Source organism: Panthera pardus, unplaced genomic scaffold, assembly GCF_024362965.1.
Source record: "Panthera pardus isolate Hobbes unplaced genomic scaffold, ASM2436296v1 HiC_scaffold_3, whole genome shotgun sequence".
In the NCBI taxonomy this organism is placed as follows: domain Eukaryota; kingdom Metazoa; phylum Chordata; class Mammalia; order Carnivora; family Felidae; genus Panthera; species Panthera pardus.
This window is the reverse complement of record NW_026526876.1, coordinates 16,154,988-16,170,647: the sequence shown is the minus strand read 5'-3', so window position 1 is coordinate 16,170,647 and position 15,660 is coordinate 16,154,988. Positions and strand designations below refer to the sequence as shown.

Sequence of the window (15,660 nt, the reverse complement as noted above, 5' to 3'; positions counted from 1 at the left end):
GTCAACCCTCGCAAGCCGCCTAACGTGGCCGAGTGTCAGGCTACCTTCCAGGAGCCCGGAGGGGAGGGAAGGCGGCCGGAAGCCACTGGCAAGGTGACTGGGCTCAGTTCTCCCGCAGGCTCCTGTGCCTGGCAAGCCAGGTCCCAAGGGGCAGAGGGGAAGGATCTTTTCAGGTCGCTTCCCTCGCTGGACGGATCAGAGCGGTAAGAGGGCCTGAGCCCAGGGGCTGCCTGGCAACAGAACAACAGAGGGACGGCGTCTCTAAACGGAACAGAACTAAAACCACAGACACCTGGGGAACCTGAGGTGGGGAGGCAGCTATGCCCGGTAGCTTTGATGAAGGAGGAAAAAAAAAAAAACCCCAAACTTGGCTCTGTGGGGGTTTTTAGCTGCTGAGCCTCTACTTAGAGACCTCTGCCTGAGGGCGCCTGGGGGGTCAGCTGGTTGAGCAGCCCATTCTCGATTTCGGGTTTCACGGGTTCGTGAGTTCCACCCGGCTCGGGCTCTGTGCTGAGGGTGCGGAGCCTGCTTGGCATCCTCTGTCTCCCTCTCTCTGCCCCTTCCCTGCTCTGGTGCACGCACGCCCTCTCCCTCTTTCTGAAAAATAAATAAATGTTAAAAGAAAAAAACCTAAAAAAACAAAACAAAACAAAACAAAACAACCCAAAAAACCAACCTCTGCTTGAAAGCTCAAAACGCTCTAAGGGGAATTCTGAACCGCCTGAAGCAAAACCTCATCAATCAGCTGGTTACAGTTGGAGGGCACTTCCTACAATCTGGGACACACAAACCCTCACACCGTCACTGCTCACAACGGACGTGGGAAATGATGAGATCAGATCAATCTCTGGAGCACCAGCCCAAGCCAGGGCTATCACCCACCCCGGGGGGGGGGGGGGGGCGGGGGGAGGTGTGAGGTTCCTCTGCATCTGAGCTCCTGAAGTTTTTAGGAGCTCTGACAACGTGTGTGTGTTCATTCATTCATTCCTGGATCCTACCCTGGAGGGCCCTGGTTTAGTAGGTATGGCTCAAGTGGGGCCCCGGAAAACACTGATTTCTTAAAAAAAAAAACCACCCAGGCGATTCTGCAGATGAGCCAGGGACGGGAACCACACCATGCTTGTCCCAATTTACAAGACGACGAGCTTCAGATAGGTAGATGAACACTCGTAGGTACATCTTCCTAAGACACCTGCCTACTCCAACTAGAACAGGTCTCCAGGTGGAACTCAAACTACGTGGTGATTTTACAAATGTGGATATCTAAAACCAAAAATTCAGGAAATAGTAAATTCCTTTTACTTATCTTTTTGACCACTGATATCTTGACCCTGGCCTCTTATCCAAATAGTTAGGTTTTTACAGATTAACAAAGAACGCGATGACATTTTACGAGTTTGAATGGCTTCTCTTAAGGCCAACAAAAAATCCCACTATCCCACAGACTGTGAGACTTTTAAATAGAACTAAAAGGGAATTTTACACACAGTGTACCACATCCCTATCTTTCTAAAAGCTATACAGAACGCAAGGAAGTCTGATGGCATCACTTCTCAAAACCAAAATCCACCCCAAAGTAAGCATTATTCAGCCACCATCATTTTCCCCGAGTGTCCAGAAGACCGGACTTTTCTCCACTCCTTCTACCCTCACTGGCCCTGCACCTCCTCCCTTCCCCTCCCCCCACCCTGTCCCCCGTCTGCAGCTTTGTTTTGGTTTGTGGGTCTGACTTGAATCCTCATAAAGGCGACAGAGGTTTTCTTGGCACACACGCATGTGAACTGATAAACTACGTACTTTTTCAAATAAACACGCTACCTCACGAGCCACCTGTTTTCTCACTCCGCATCACACGGCCATCCTCCGCACCTGTGCACACAGGGGAGCCTAATATTCTGCAACACAAACACACCACGATGTACTGAACCGTCTCTTTACTGATGAGCAGTCAGCGGTTTCCAAGTTCTGGCTCTTGCGGCGACGCTCTGGCGCACGTCCGTGTTCACCAAGATGCGGTCAAACCGTCCTGAGATTCTGATTTTCTCCAAGTGCCACCCAGTCTCATAGGGACTGTCTCCTTCAGTCCCGCGGCTCCAGGCTGAAATCAGGTGAGGTGTAACCTACTTTTGTGTGGAAAGCAACCGACCTTGGGGATACGGCAGAGAACTAAAATTGTGCAAACGTCCTAGAGCCTATAAAAACCCCTTTAAAAATCAAACTTGACTTCTAACTATGTGCTTTTCTCTAGCAGTTGACTTTTTACCATAAAGATGTATTACCTTTATAATTTTTTTTAAAGCAGAAGTTTAAATTCCTCTTAGTAGAATGCTATAAATACGCACACATTTATGTGTTTAAGAAAACGGGACCTTCAGAAAGAACAGTAGTATTTGGCCAAAAATTTGGTTTCGTATCCTTGAAATCTATTTGGGGTGGAAATTAAACCAAATGAGCCTCTGGCACGAATCTGTGCAAGAGTAAATGCCCCTAGCCCGCCTCCCCCACGCAACGAGAGGTCCACTGAGATGCGGAAAAGGGCAGATGCCTGGGAAAATGATCGCCAAATCACGTCACGCCAATATCTCCGTCCAGAATAATGAACAACTTTTTCCTATCAAGCACCATTGTGCAGGGATGTTTCCATTACCTGGAACCTGGAAAAATTCTCCTTACTCTTGAAGAAAGTACAAAAACATTCCTAAGAATCGGCAGCAACAACACAGCCTTCTGACCAAACATGGTCTTTGTTCTCTGGTCGTCTGATGACAAACAGGGTTGCTGAGAAGCAGAAACAGGATGGACGGGTCAAAGTTCATGGCTGCTCTGCGTGTGCTCTCCTCCACCTTTGAATCAGGAATGCTCTTCCAGAACCAGAAATGCTTACCAAGAGCAGACCAAGTCTCCATCAATACTGTAATCCTTACTGTCCACGTGGGACACTTCCCTCCCTAGAAAACACCCAGGGACAGAAGTCCTAGGGCGGATGTGGTCGGCAGAACCACCAAAGATGTCCACAGCCCAGTCCCGGGAACGTGTGCATCTGTTAAATCACACGGCGAAGGGGGAGTGACGCAGAGGGAGTGAAGGTAGCGCACCAGCCGTCCCGACGATGGGGAGATGATCCCGGATCGTCTGGCGGGCCCAACGGAACCACCAGGGCCTTGTATATAGGAGGAGGAGGCAGGGGACTCAGGATCAGGATGATGAGATTAAGAGTTTAGCAATAACTGCGGGCTCTCTGAGATGGAGGGAGGGGTCAGGGGCCGAGGGACACAGGCGGCCTCTGAAAGGTGAAAAGGGCAAGGAAAGAATCTCTCCAGGAGCCTCCAGAAGGAACTGGCCCTGCTGACACCTTGGTTTTAGCCCAGTGAGACCCAGTCTTGTGACCCTCGGAACAATAAGATAATAAATTTGTGTTGTTTGGAGCCAGTAAGCGTGCGATCTTTTGAGCGGCAGCCACAGGAAGAGAATACAAATACAGCAAAGTCACTGTCCCCGCCTCGCCGACACACGAGGGCACATCCAGAAGCGATCCCGAGTCAGAGCAGCCTTCCGCCACCATGTCCGGCTGCTTTCCTGACTTTTTAATCCTGAAGAAAAATTGGTAACCTAGGTCTACTCCTTATCAGGCATTTGTCAAACACGTCAACGCTTCCTAGAATAAAGTAAGCCCACACCACAAATCACCTCCTGGAGAATGCAGGAGCCCCTCTTTTTTTTTATTTTTAAAAAATGTTTATTTGTTATTTTTGAGAGAGACAGAGCGTGAGCAGGGGAGGGGCAGAGAGAGGGAGACACAGAATCGGAAGCAGGCTCCAGGCTCCGAGCTGTCAGCACAGAGCCCGACGCGGGGCCTGAACTCAAAGACCGGACGGATCACGATCATGAGCCGAAGTTGGACCCTTAATCGACTGAGCCACCCAGGCACCCCTGCGGGAGCCCCTCTTAACCTCCTTGCCGCACTCGTCTTTCAAGAGCAGAATAATCCTATTTTTCGTCTCAATGTTCCTTTTTTAAGACGCGCACTGATATGTCGGAACGCACGGAAAGCGCTTCCATAACCCTCCCCGCAGCTCAGCGGCAAGTCAGCGGCGAGGAGCCTCCCCCCTGGGTCACGGCCACAGCCAGCTGCCGCAGGAACCGAGCCCCCGAACAAAGCACGGGACAGCAGAGGAACGAAGCGGGACATTTTACAAGTGAGGTGAGAGGGCTACGTTCTAATCTCAACTGCACCTCGCGGGCAGCCACGGGCCCCTTCGGTGGCCTTCGTCTCCCTGTCGGCCACAGACGGAGAGACGGCCGGAGCGACTCCTTCGACGCACTCCGAGAGCCCACAAGGTCCGGGCCGGCGCCGGGCACCTGGGGCCCGGCCGGTAACCAGAGACGCCGCGGCGGCGGAGACCGAGCGGACGCAGCCACGTGACTGCCGGCAGGTGCTCTGGGGACGAGCCGAGGCTGGCGGGCAAGGGCACGAACCGGGAGGACGTGGGGAGGAAGGCATCCGAGCGGGGGGAAGAGCCCGCGGGCGGGCTGAGCCGAGACGTGCGAGCGGCGGACCCGGGGGGCCTCGCTGAGGTCAGCGGCCGCCGAGGCCAGCGGTGGAGGGGCCTCCCCGCGCCCCGCGGCCACAGCCAGAGTCAGACCACCAAGTCCAGGGGGGCGTCCCTAGTTCTGTGGGGTTATCGGAAATCCGGGAAGTCATCTTCCAATTACAATCCTAAGACTCTTCAGAACTTCTTTTCCTCCACGCTTCGCCCGGGCACAGAGGCAGATCCCTGAAGGTCTCTGTCAAAGTTACCGAACGGGCTGAAGAAAAGGCGGTTCCCCATCAGGACAAGTCATGGGGTCAAGGGAGGAGAAGCGCCCTGGGGGGAGCATCCCAGACCAGGAGCCCCGGAGGCTCCTCGGCTCCAAGGAGACGGCCCAGGTCACCCAGAAGCTGTGTGCCGCCTCCCTCTCCGTCCAGTGCGGCCCTGACAGGAGGGTGAGGGCCCCCGGCTGGGAACCGGGAGGCGCGCCCCAGGCCCCCCACTGTCCTGAACCACAGGCCCCCTGCGGGAGCTCCCGGGGATGGCCGGGGAGAGCCAAATGTGCAAAAGCCGGCTTTTACAACTCCTTCAAACACGGCACTAGATGGGCGATCTCGCGTCACGGTTGGGAATCCAGGCCCCCAAAGTCTGTCTCTGAGCCCGCAGAGCTGACGCCTTGCGTCAGCATCCTCGGTGACCCCTCCGGGGTACCGCTGTCCTGAGGGGGCCCCGCTCAGACGCCGGCCTCTCCCCGGACAGGAGACAAAGCTGCCAAGTCCGGGCCTCGGGTGGGAAGACGCTGGAAGACGCGCTGTCATTCGCCCGAAGAAATACTATTCTCCAGCCGCGCTCTCCTGCTTCACTGTGGAAATTTCTTTTCTCAATAGCCTTCTCTATTTCATCACAAGGGCGAAAAGGCAAGGAGTGGCATGAAAGGTCCCTGCAGGTGGCTGAGAGGCCAACTTCAGTACGATCTGTAAGGGGCGGGGGGCGGGGGGGGAATCACTTACGTTAACTGTCACCTGGTGACCCGACTGCTCGCTGACATTCTGGCCGCCCAAGCACAACACAAGCTCTGGCTCTCGGGACTCATCAAAGGCCAGCCCGTCACACCCCTGCCACCACACCAAGCCCGGGTCACCAGAGGCCCTGGGAGGGAACGCTGACCTCGAAACCGACACCATCCAACAGATGAAGGGGCAAGAATGGCCTCTTGTGGAACCCATTTCCAATTTCCCTCCAACTGGAATTGGAGCCCTCCAATTTCCACCCTAACATTAACGGCGGGCTCTTTCAATCTAAATCTGTTTCATGACCCCCAATGTAGGCTGTAACGACAAAACTACCCCAACTACAGCAAGACACGGAACTCCGCACCCCGACTCCAGGAGAGACACAGAGAGCTTAGAAAGCTGATACACAGCACAGAGGGTCCAGAGCAAGTGGGAAAGGGGGTCTGAAATAATGGGGAATAGGAACGAGCAGACAGCACGGCAGAAGCGACTTCGGGTCTGCGAATCTGGCTGCCGCCCATCGGTGAGGCCACCTCACATACACAGCGACCTCTTCACCTGGGGACGGGCAGGCTCTGTGCTCCTCCCCTGCAGGATCACCCTGAGGACCGAAGGAGAACTCAGGCAAAGTGCTCGGCAGGAACTCAGCGCAGAGCAGGCTATGAACTCCTGCTGTGCTCTGGCGTGCCTCCATCTCATCTCATCCGGCCCCAGAGCCAGGTGCCCCCCCCCAACCGCCCCCGAACTCTCTCTCACCCAGCACAGTGAAAACCGAACCCTCCAGACTCCCACAGCATTTGCTCACATGTCCATCAGAGCTCCTGCTGTACAGTCTTGAAATTTTTCAACATGTCAACTCCACCAGGAGCTTCCTGAAAGCAGGCCTGTATTTTAAAATTCCAGCAAACACCCTGACACCGAGAAGGTAATGAAAAAAATGCTCAACGGGCAGAAAGACGGATGGGTAGCTGGAAAACAATTCAGATGGCAAGAAAGAGAATGAATCAAATGTCTTTCCAAGCATGAATAATTGGGGTGATAGGTAATGGTGGTAAAAGTGAAAAAAAAAAAAAAAAAAACAAAAACCACAAAGGAAAAGTCTGGAGGGAGGACTGGACTGGAGAGGCAGGACACCCTCAGACACGCGGAATCTGAGACGGGGACGTACGGCCAAGGGGACCGTCCAGCGCGCAGCCAGAAACACGAGAATACAGCTAGAAATCAAAATATCCTCTTAATTTCAGTCACTAGGGCTGCTGGAAGCCGTGTTTCAGGGAAACACAGAACTTAAAGTAACTTAAGCTAATAGGTGCAAACACACACGTGGCCCTGGCAGCTGCTGGCTACAAAAGCCCCACAGACAGAAGAACATGAGCCCGGTCCTGCTCGAGGAGCCGTGAGTGAATCCTGTAATTCAAGACTGGCTCAGAATCGTTTTCAAAACGTGTATTAATTTTTTTTTTTAATGTTTTATTTTAGTTTTGAGACAGAGAGAGACAGAGCACGAGCAGGGGAGGGGCAGAGAGAGGGAGACACAGAATCGGAAGCGGGGTCCAGGCTCTGAGCTGTCAGCACAGAGCCCGACACGGGGCTCAAACCCACGGACTGTGAGATCATGACCTGAGCTGAAGTCGGACGCTCAACCGACTGAGCCGCCCAGGCACCCCTATAGTCTTTTTTTTAATACACATTTTGGTGTTTGGGGCGCCTGGGGAGGCTCAGTCGGTTGGGCGTCCTTGCCCAGGACCACAGCCTTCGCCCTCTTCTCAGCACGCGACCTCCCCATTTCCCCGGGCTCCACTCAGTATGTCCAAACCCGAGCACCTGCCTTCATCTGAAGGCTCTCTCCAAGCAGTCATCTGAGACAGCAGCCCGGCGCTCACCTGGAACCCTGTTTCGCTCCCGCAACGCTCGGTCTCTCCCGAGCCGTGGCAACCAGACCCCATGACTGTTGGTCCTTGTGGTTAATGCCCCCTCTTGCCCGCTCCTACTGCCTTTGCCCAGGTCCTCCTCCTCCACCAGGATGGCGCCAAGGGCTTCCTAAGGACCTCCCCGCTGCCCCCTGGAACCACGGCAGGCAGTGGGATCTTTCTAAAATGCAAAATCATCACCTCGAAATACCCCAGTTCAGCCCCCCAGGCTCCTTGTGGCTCAGAGAACAGTCTTTGGAACACACAGAAGCCTTCCATGACTCTGTCCTCCCCCACCTACCGCCCCCCCCCCCCCAGGGCCTGTGTCTGTGGCCTCCTGTTCTCTAGGTGCAGAGGGGCCAGTGCCCCTCACCTGCTGGCCCTGGCTCACTCTCTCTGCTGGACATGTTATTTCCCTGCCGTCTTCACCCAGTTGGCACCGACCGGGCTTCTAGAGCCCAGTTCTGTGAACTGTCGTCCGTCCAGTCCGGCTCGACCCCAACTCCAGGCAGGACTCCTCCAGCTGCTTACCCAGGGTTTTCACACCTGCCACACGCACTCTGACCCTCGCCCTCAAGGCCTCCACGTGTGTCTTCTAGGCTCCAAGCACGCCTGCCAACGGGGGCTGCACGCTGGGGCGGGGGGAGGGGGGGGGTTGCTGGCTGACCGAATACGTGCTTCTGAACTGCTTGCCCAGACGGGCCTACGACGGTACCACCGAAGAGGAAAGGTTTTTTAATAGCAGGACACCGATTCCATCCTTCGCACCAGCATTAATAATTATAATATGCACTGTAACGATGCCAGAGAAAGGTACTCTTCTGAAATAGGAAACCTTGAAGACTCAAAAAAAAAAAAAAAAAAAAAAAGGTAAAAAACAGGAAAAGACTCAGATAAGGAAGGTCATGTCCTGACCCTTGTTAAAGGAGCCAGGCAGCTCAGAAAGCAGCTCACGGCCACCTCAGCATCACAGAGACAGACACTGTCACACCATCCTGGATAAGGACGGGTAACAAAAATCCCCTACACAGCCTTCAGCCTATCTTACGTGCTTTTAGTGCAGACAGACCCGCAAAACAACACTACCAGCAGTTTCAGAGGATGTGGGACTCACTTCTTGAACATTTCTAAATCATTTTCCACCTCCTCCGTGCCTCTATTATTGCAACTGAAACTAAGCAACAATAATTAGACAATCAAGAGGCAGTGTGGCAACAAAGCCAATGGACAGGTTCGGGCAAAGTACTGTCTCCAGGAGCCCGCTGTCCGAGCCTTTCGTGCTGGAGGGCGAACAGGAAAGGGGCGGACAGGTCTTCGGGGGCGGACTCTGGCGGCCACCCGGCCCCACGCTGAACCTCTGCCCCACAATCCAGGGCAACACGCCCGCACGTTGGCCTCACCCTCGCCAACTGACCCGTGGGTTTGCTCTCACCCTTGAACTGGAAGGCACTCTCCTTCCAGTTCCTTCTGTAGAACTACCTGATCTTGAATGTTTGAAACACATTAAGGAAAACCCATTTGGCAAGACTGCTCGTGATTAATACACGGGACATTTAGAAAGAAACGGGTATGAGCCTTAAGATCCCACGGACCAACCCAAGCATCATCATAACCCAGACCTGTAAGAGCTACCTAACTCATGAGTTCTCCTCTAAAGGAAACGTTTGTATTTGGCCAGAAGACAATATATGGGTTGAGAGGTCTTCAATCTGTAGGAGAAAAACTAGGTGCGCCTGGGTAGCTCAGTCGGTTAAGCGTCTAACTCTTGATTTGGGCTCAGGTCATGATCTCACGGGTACGTGGGTTCAAGCCCCGCGTCGGGCTCTGATGCTGACAGCACAGAGCCTGCTTGGGATTCTCTCTCTCCCTCTCTCTCTGCCCCTCCGCTGCTCACACTCTCTCTCAAAATAAACGAACCCTTTCAAATAAAAAAGAGAAACAATTAAAAAAAGATAAACAGGTGAACACCACCACTGGGCAAAATCTCACCCCAACCCCAAAATCTTTCCCCATGCTGAAAACATCACAGTGAGAAAAACAGTTCATTTGTTCGCAGCCACACAAAAAAAGTTAATCTCAGGTAAGTAAATAAAGAAGCCATCATCCCACACAAACACGCAGGTCATAATACGCAAAAACCCAAAAGAGTCTTTCAACCCAGCTAGTGATTTAATGAGGTGCCATTTTGTAACCAGTAGATTTGTTTTCTTTAAAAAAAAAAAAAAAAAAAAGCTTTCAAATGCAAATCCTCACCGGTGGCGTACTTGCCGTGATACTCAAACACGTTCCCCCATACATCGCTAGGAACAGGGTATATCTGTACAGCCCTTTGGGAAAGCAAGTCGGCACCATGTACCAAGAATTCTAAAAATGTTTATCGCCTCTGACAGGTTAATATCACCCCTGGAAATCTACCTTAAAGACCACAAAATGTATAATTATGGTAACTTTATGTTCCAGATTTTTCTAAGAAAACCCTGACTTCATAGAACTGTATTGTTTTCCATAAAGGCAAATCACTAAGCGTGTAACTGAAGTTGAGAACAACGAAAGACACCATTATCACCGGGGGGAAAAAAAAAGGAAAACTGGTCTGGCACAGGGTCAAACGCGTACAGAGGGGTGTTCCTCTTTCTGTTTGGGATGGAGAGCGGCAGGCAAAAACTTAACCACTGAACATGAACTTCTGCAGCATGGAACCCGGTTCAGTCTACTACCGTTCCCTCAACGGCTGCCGAGGGGTCTGTGCTGGGTCCCAACCCCACGCTGGCCTGCCCCCGAGGCACAGAGACGAGACAGCAAATCTCCCCTGAAGGCACGGGGCTCCCACCCCTGCCACAGCAGCGCCCACGCACCCCACTGCCCACACCTCGTTCCGTCTTCTGATGGCGGAAGTCGGGCCCGGGCTGAGGTCAGCGTGTCCTTCACACAGAAGCTTACTCCTTACAGGCCAGTTCTCCCTCATGGCGAAACTTGGGACAAGTCTGAAGCTAATGGAAAGCAAGGAGAGTAGGAGCTGTGCTCGGGAAGTAAAGGCCATACATGGCACCACGGGTTCAAAGCTCTTCAGCGGCTCTGCCCAGATATTTGATGGTCTGAGGTCAGAACCGTGACACAGAATCCTGACGGCTAATGCTTCTTCCAAAGTCACTACGGGATGGCCCTGCCCACCTCTCCCTCACAATCTGTCCCGAGAGAGGGGTGGACAACCCACGGGGACTCTGGAACCGCAATTCCTGGGTCAGAACCTCCCGAGAACCAAGCTAAGGACCCTCCAAATACGCACATGCACAAAAACTTTCACGTACGCTTTCGGGAGGGCCCCAGAGGCCCGCTAAGAGGTGGCCCGCAGGTTTACAATGTCCGCTCAAGTTCAGGAGGCACCAAGGGGAATGGTCACGGAGTCTTTTCTCGGGCAGGGTATCTACGAAGGCAAAAATCCCTCTTCCTCTTGCAAAGAGAACTGTGAAATCCGCAAAGAATGGTGACCTAAGAAGAGAGCGTGACCCTTTTAAAAAAAAAAAAAGTCCCAATTATTTCACAGTGTTTAGAAAGAAACTGGGAGACGAAGATCGACCAGCCACAAGCAATAGGCACACCTCTCTTCCAACGTCAATTAAGCTTTTCGAAAATCACCAGTTCCACGGTTTTCAAAGAAAACAAAGCCCGAAGGGGACTTCTGTTCAACTCTCCTCCTACCCCCTGGCCCGGGTCCTTACAGTCCATTGTGCCCCACCACGTGCACCGTGCGAAGCACCCGATACCTGTCCAGTGAGTTAAGAACCTCTGAATTAAAAAGACGGCATTACAGGGCGCGTCTACGAGAGGAAGGGCATCCGAACTCGAAGGTGTGGTCACTGGGTCTACAGAACACCGGAGTCCACAGTCGGGAAAGGCCGTTCTGGGGGTGCCTGGGTGGCTCAGTAGGTTGAGCGTCCGACTTTGGCTCAGGTCACGATCTCGCGGTTCGTGGGTTCGAGCCCCGCGTCGGGCTCTGTGCTGACAGCTTGGAACCTGGAGCCTGCCTCGGATTCTGTGTGTGTGTGTGTGTGTGTGTGTCTCTCTCTCTCTGCCCCTCCCTTGCTCGCTCGCTCTCTCAAAAATAAACATTCAAAAAAAAAAAAAAAAAAAGGCTGTTCTATTAGTGTTTTAAGTTCTCTGTAATTGAACAGGGAAAGTCTAAAACTCATCCTCTGTCTTCAGCGTGTTATGAACGAATTCTGTTCCAGAAGTGTTTCATGCCCACGTGGCCGCCAGGAAACCACAATCCTTCCCCTGAGACACAACGTTAAAAACAGGGCCTGTGCGCGAGGCTAACTCACGACACGACGGAGGTTGGAGGTGCCGAGAGACCGTCTGGGCGTGCATTTTGTGTGCTCTAGGAGTCTGCACCCCACGTGTCCTACCCCCGCGAGGTGGGTTCCCTGTAAAACCCGGGAGGGGAACCGCCGCTCTGGGGACAGAGACAACCCTCAAAGAACTGACATTCTTATTCTTCGTAGCCATTAGGTACTTCTTGTGTGGCGAGCCCTACGGGTGGGGAATCTTCTTTAATTCCAACGTTTTTGGTTCCACCAAAATACAAAGAAGATGACATTTTTAACTGTATGAAGGGGAAGAACAAACTTCTTTCTCATCTTTACGTGTGGTCAGCAGAATATCGGCCCCCAAAGATGTCCGTGACCTAATCGCCAAAACTGATGACTGTGTTACCCTAGGTGGCAAACGTGGGATTACCCCTGCGGAGTACCCCTGCTAAGCTGGACCGTCCCGGCGGGTCCCATGTAACCACAAGGGTCCTAATAAGAAGAGGCTACCTGCTGGCTCTGAAGATGAAAGCCCCCCCCCCCCCCCGCAAGGAATTAAGGTGGCCTCTAGAAGCTGAAACAGGAAATGGATCCTCCCCTAGGGCCCCCCAGAATGGAACACAGTCCTGCAAACACCTTGACGGCAGCCCAGTGAGACCCAAATGTGGGCTCGTGACCTCCAAAACGACACGAGCATAAATTTATGTTGTTCCGAGCCATCGAGTTTGCGCTAATCCGGTACAGCTGCCCCAGGACACCAATCCGCCCGCTTCCATTTACCCCTTCCAAGCACAAATTCGCCGCATGCCCGTTGGCAAAGCAGTCGCTGCATTAAAAGCAACCAGACCGACAGCTTCCTGCCCCGCTTGGTGGGTCAGAACACTAGCAGAGGGCAAGAAGAAAGCCTGGCAGAACCCCGGGGTCCCACACAGATTCAATGGCAAGAGAAGGAAGAGAAAATAGCAGCAGGCGAAGCTTCTCATGTGCAGAAAAGAGGAGGCAGGAGGGGCGGAAAGATCCTCTGAGGCCAGCCAGTGGGTGATCCCCCCCCCCCATCACAAAAAGGAGCGCACAGGCGGCTTCTCTTTGGAAGGTAACTCGGGGACGTCTGACGGTCGCCATCCCCAACGCGCTCCGGACTTGAGCTGCCAGTGGGTCTAGAGAGCAGCTGCACATTCCCCGGCGCGCGGCTCGGGGTCAAGTTGCGGGTCACAGGCCCCCCTCTTCCGCAGCCAACAGCTCCACAACGCCTTACTTGTAAATAAACACAAGACACCAGACCTGCCTCCGCGACTGCCCCCGGACCGGCTCCAGCGAGCCGCACAAGCGCTGTAAACGGGGCTGCCTCCTGCGCGGCTACCAAAACCACCCAAGTTCGCCCCTCGTCCTAGTTGCCAGTTCTTTCCGAAATTCCTCCCGAATACAGTGTTACTCAATTCCCAAGGAACCTGCGGCGAGCCCCGCAGTTTCAGGCTGTTTTGAGGGGGGGATGCGCCGGCTCCCGGCCACCAGCGGTTCGGGGGGCCGGGGGGTGGTAAGGGTCGCAGGAGGGCAATGTGGGAACTGTCAAGTGGGACGCCGTGCAGGGCGATCTGTCCCCGCGCACCCGCGGGAGCGCAAACTTGGGTGTTCCCGAAGCGCGGCCGGGCTTCGCGGGGGGCTGGCACAGCTCGCGGGGGGCCGGGGGCCGGCGGAGGGGCCGGAGCCCGCCCGACGGCGCCCGCTCCCCGCAGCCCGCCCGCAGCAGCGCCCCGGGGAAGCCTGTGCGCTCCGTGGCCGCCCATGTGTGCTCCTCGCCCGCGAACAAAGACGCGGACCCGGCACACAACTTGCGCACCCCACAGAGGCCCGAAACTAGGGGGACGCGGCCCCCGCAGGAGACGCCGCGCGACCCCGGCCTCCGGTCCCCGAACACCGCCGACCCCTGGGCTCCAGTCCCGCACCGCCGTCGCCGCGAAGCGCCAGCCGCCCGAGCAGCCGGAGGCGCCGGGCGGGCACGGCAGGAAGCGCGGGAGGGGGCGCTTGCCCGGCCGCGCCGCGGGCCGTACTGACCGTAGCTGTCGTCCTCCTCCATGGTGCCGGCGCCGGGCTGCGCGCCGGGCCCCGCCGCTCGCCCCTCACGTCCCGCCGCGCCTGGCCCCGTGCGCCTCGGTCCGGCTCAGAGCCCCGCCCCCGGCCCGCGCCGCCGCCGCCGCCGCCGCCGCTGCCGCCGGCCCCTTGACTCCCGCGGGGGGCCCCGCCCGCCACCCGCGCGCGCCCCGGCACGCGGCCGCCGCCCGCACGCGCCTGCGCACGCGCGCCCGCCCGGGGCCCGCCCCCCGAGCCCGAGACCCCGCCCGCCGCCCACGCGCGCGCGCATCTCCCCCCTCCCCCCCTCCACACAAGGCCAACTCCAGGCCCGCACCTGCGCACGCGCGGCCCCCGGACCCCGCCCCCCCGAGACCCCGCCCGCCGCCCACACACCCACACGCGCGCGCGCACCCCCGGGCACGCCGCCAACTCCAGACCCGCGCCTGCGCACGCGCGCACGCCCGGGCCCCGCCCCCTGGTCCCGAAGCCCCGCCCGGCCGCCTCCGCGGGCCCCGCCTGTTTCGGGTTTCGCAAGGGCGGTGCGGCGTGCCCAGCCCACAGCCGGCGGGCGGCCGCCCACACGCCCAAGGTCGCGTCCGGCCACGAAGGGAAGGGTGGTCCTCGTTGACGTCAGCCCCGAAGGTCATGCCCGCCTCAGCTTGCCAGGGAGGGCCGTGTCCTTGGCCAGAGGCTGCAGAGCATTTGAATTCATTGATTTCTGTGGTCCAAACCTTAGCCCCATGCGTGCCATGACTTCACTGCTTTCATACATGCTTTTATTAGTCCTTTGAATTTTCCTGGATCAGGTTTCAAAGGGAGGCACCTCACCCCCCAGCATTTCAGGATTTTCGTGCTCCTGATTCTTGCATCTCTAAATCCACACGTTTCTAGACTGTTCCCTACGTGTTTTATTTGCCCGCACCGGGCTTAACCAGTCCCCTTCCCTTTGCTGTGCTGGGGCAGCGAAGCTCTGCACCTGAAAGTTGGAGACCTCTGCTATCAGGGTGCTGGGCTCCTTAACAGGTATCTGCTTGCATTAACCAGTGAGGGGATGGAAGAATGCACTGGAAAGACCCTTGGAGAACAGTGTCCTGAGATCTCGCAGACAAAGAAACTGAAGCCCTAGGAGGTCCAGGGCACACACAGGGCTGAGGCAAGGGCCAGGCAGTGGCCCCTCTCCCGGACATCTCCCAACATTACCATGCTAAACGCCCCCCCCCCCCCCACCTTACTGCGTTCCTACCCGACCCTTTATGATAATTGCTCACAAGACAGCAAAAGAATACAAGAAGGGATCAAGTGAGACACGAAGGCCGTTTCTCTGTGACAAAGAGGAAAATCTCAGGGCTGTGGAATGACAGCCCCAGAACTCAGGACTCCTCACCCAAACACCGTGCACTACCTCAGGACCTCCGTGGACATCCACGGACCTCTGGGGGTTTAGACAAGTCACAAGAGGGAGGTGAGGATAACTCTTCCTGTGGGCCGTCCTGTCCCCAGTGCAACCCCGTCTTGGCTGACTTTCCTGCTGGAACCGTTCCTTCCTGAGAGTGCTTGTCTACACTGATAGCTCACAACTTTTATGGACAGTTTCAGTGTTTTTGAATCCCCGGTGCCCTCCCTTGTCCACTTTGAAACACTCACCGGTAGATACAAATGCTGCGTGTAAATATATGTGTTGTTCTGTGCAAAACGATTTTTCTGGAAGGCTCCACAAAAGAAGTTAAAAGGAATAAACTGGGACAAAGGGAGGTTGAGACTTTTTTTTATCCTTCTTTCATTTTTAAGTTTATTTACTTATTTTGAGAGAGAGAGAGCGAGAGAGAGCTCG

The 15,660-nt window shown here is 55.3% G+C and overlaps 1 protein-coding gene across 1 annotated transcript in view; it reads right to left on the bottom strand.

Moving 5' to 3' along the window:
- CYTH1 (cytohesin 1) overlaps positions 1–13,945 on the bottom strand; it is a 79,758-nt gene extending 65,813 nt beyond the window's left edge. The window contains exon 1 of the mRNA XM_053893370.1: positions 13,812–13,945. Coding sequence (XP_053749345.1) covers positions 13,812–13,833 — 22 coding nt within the window. The 5' untranslated portion in view covers positions 13,834–13,945. The remainder of the gene's footprint in view (positions 1–13,811) is intronic.
- Positions 13,946–15,660: the final 1,715 nt, after the last annotated feature.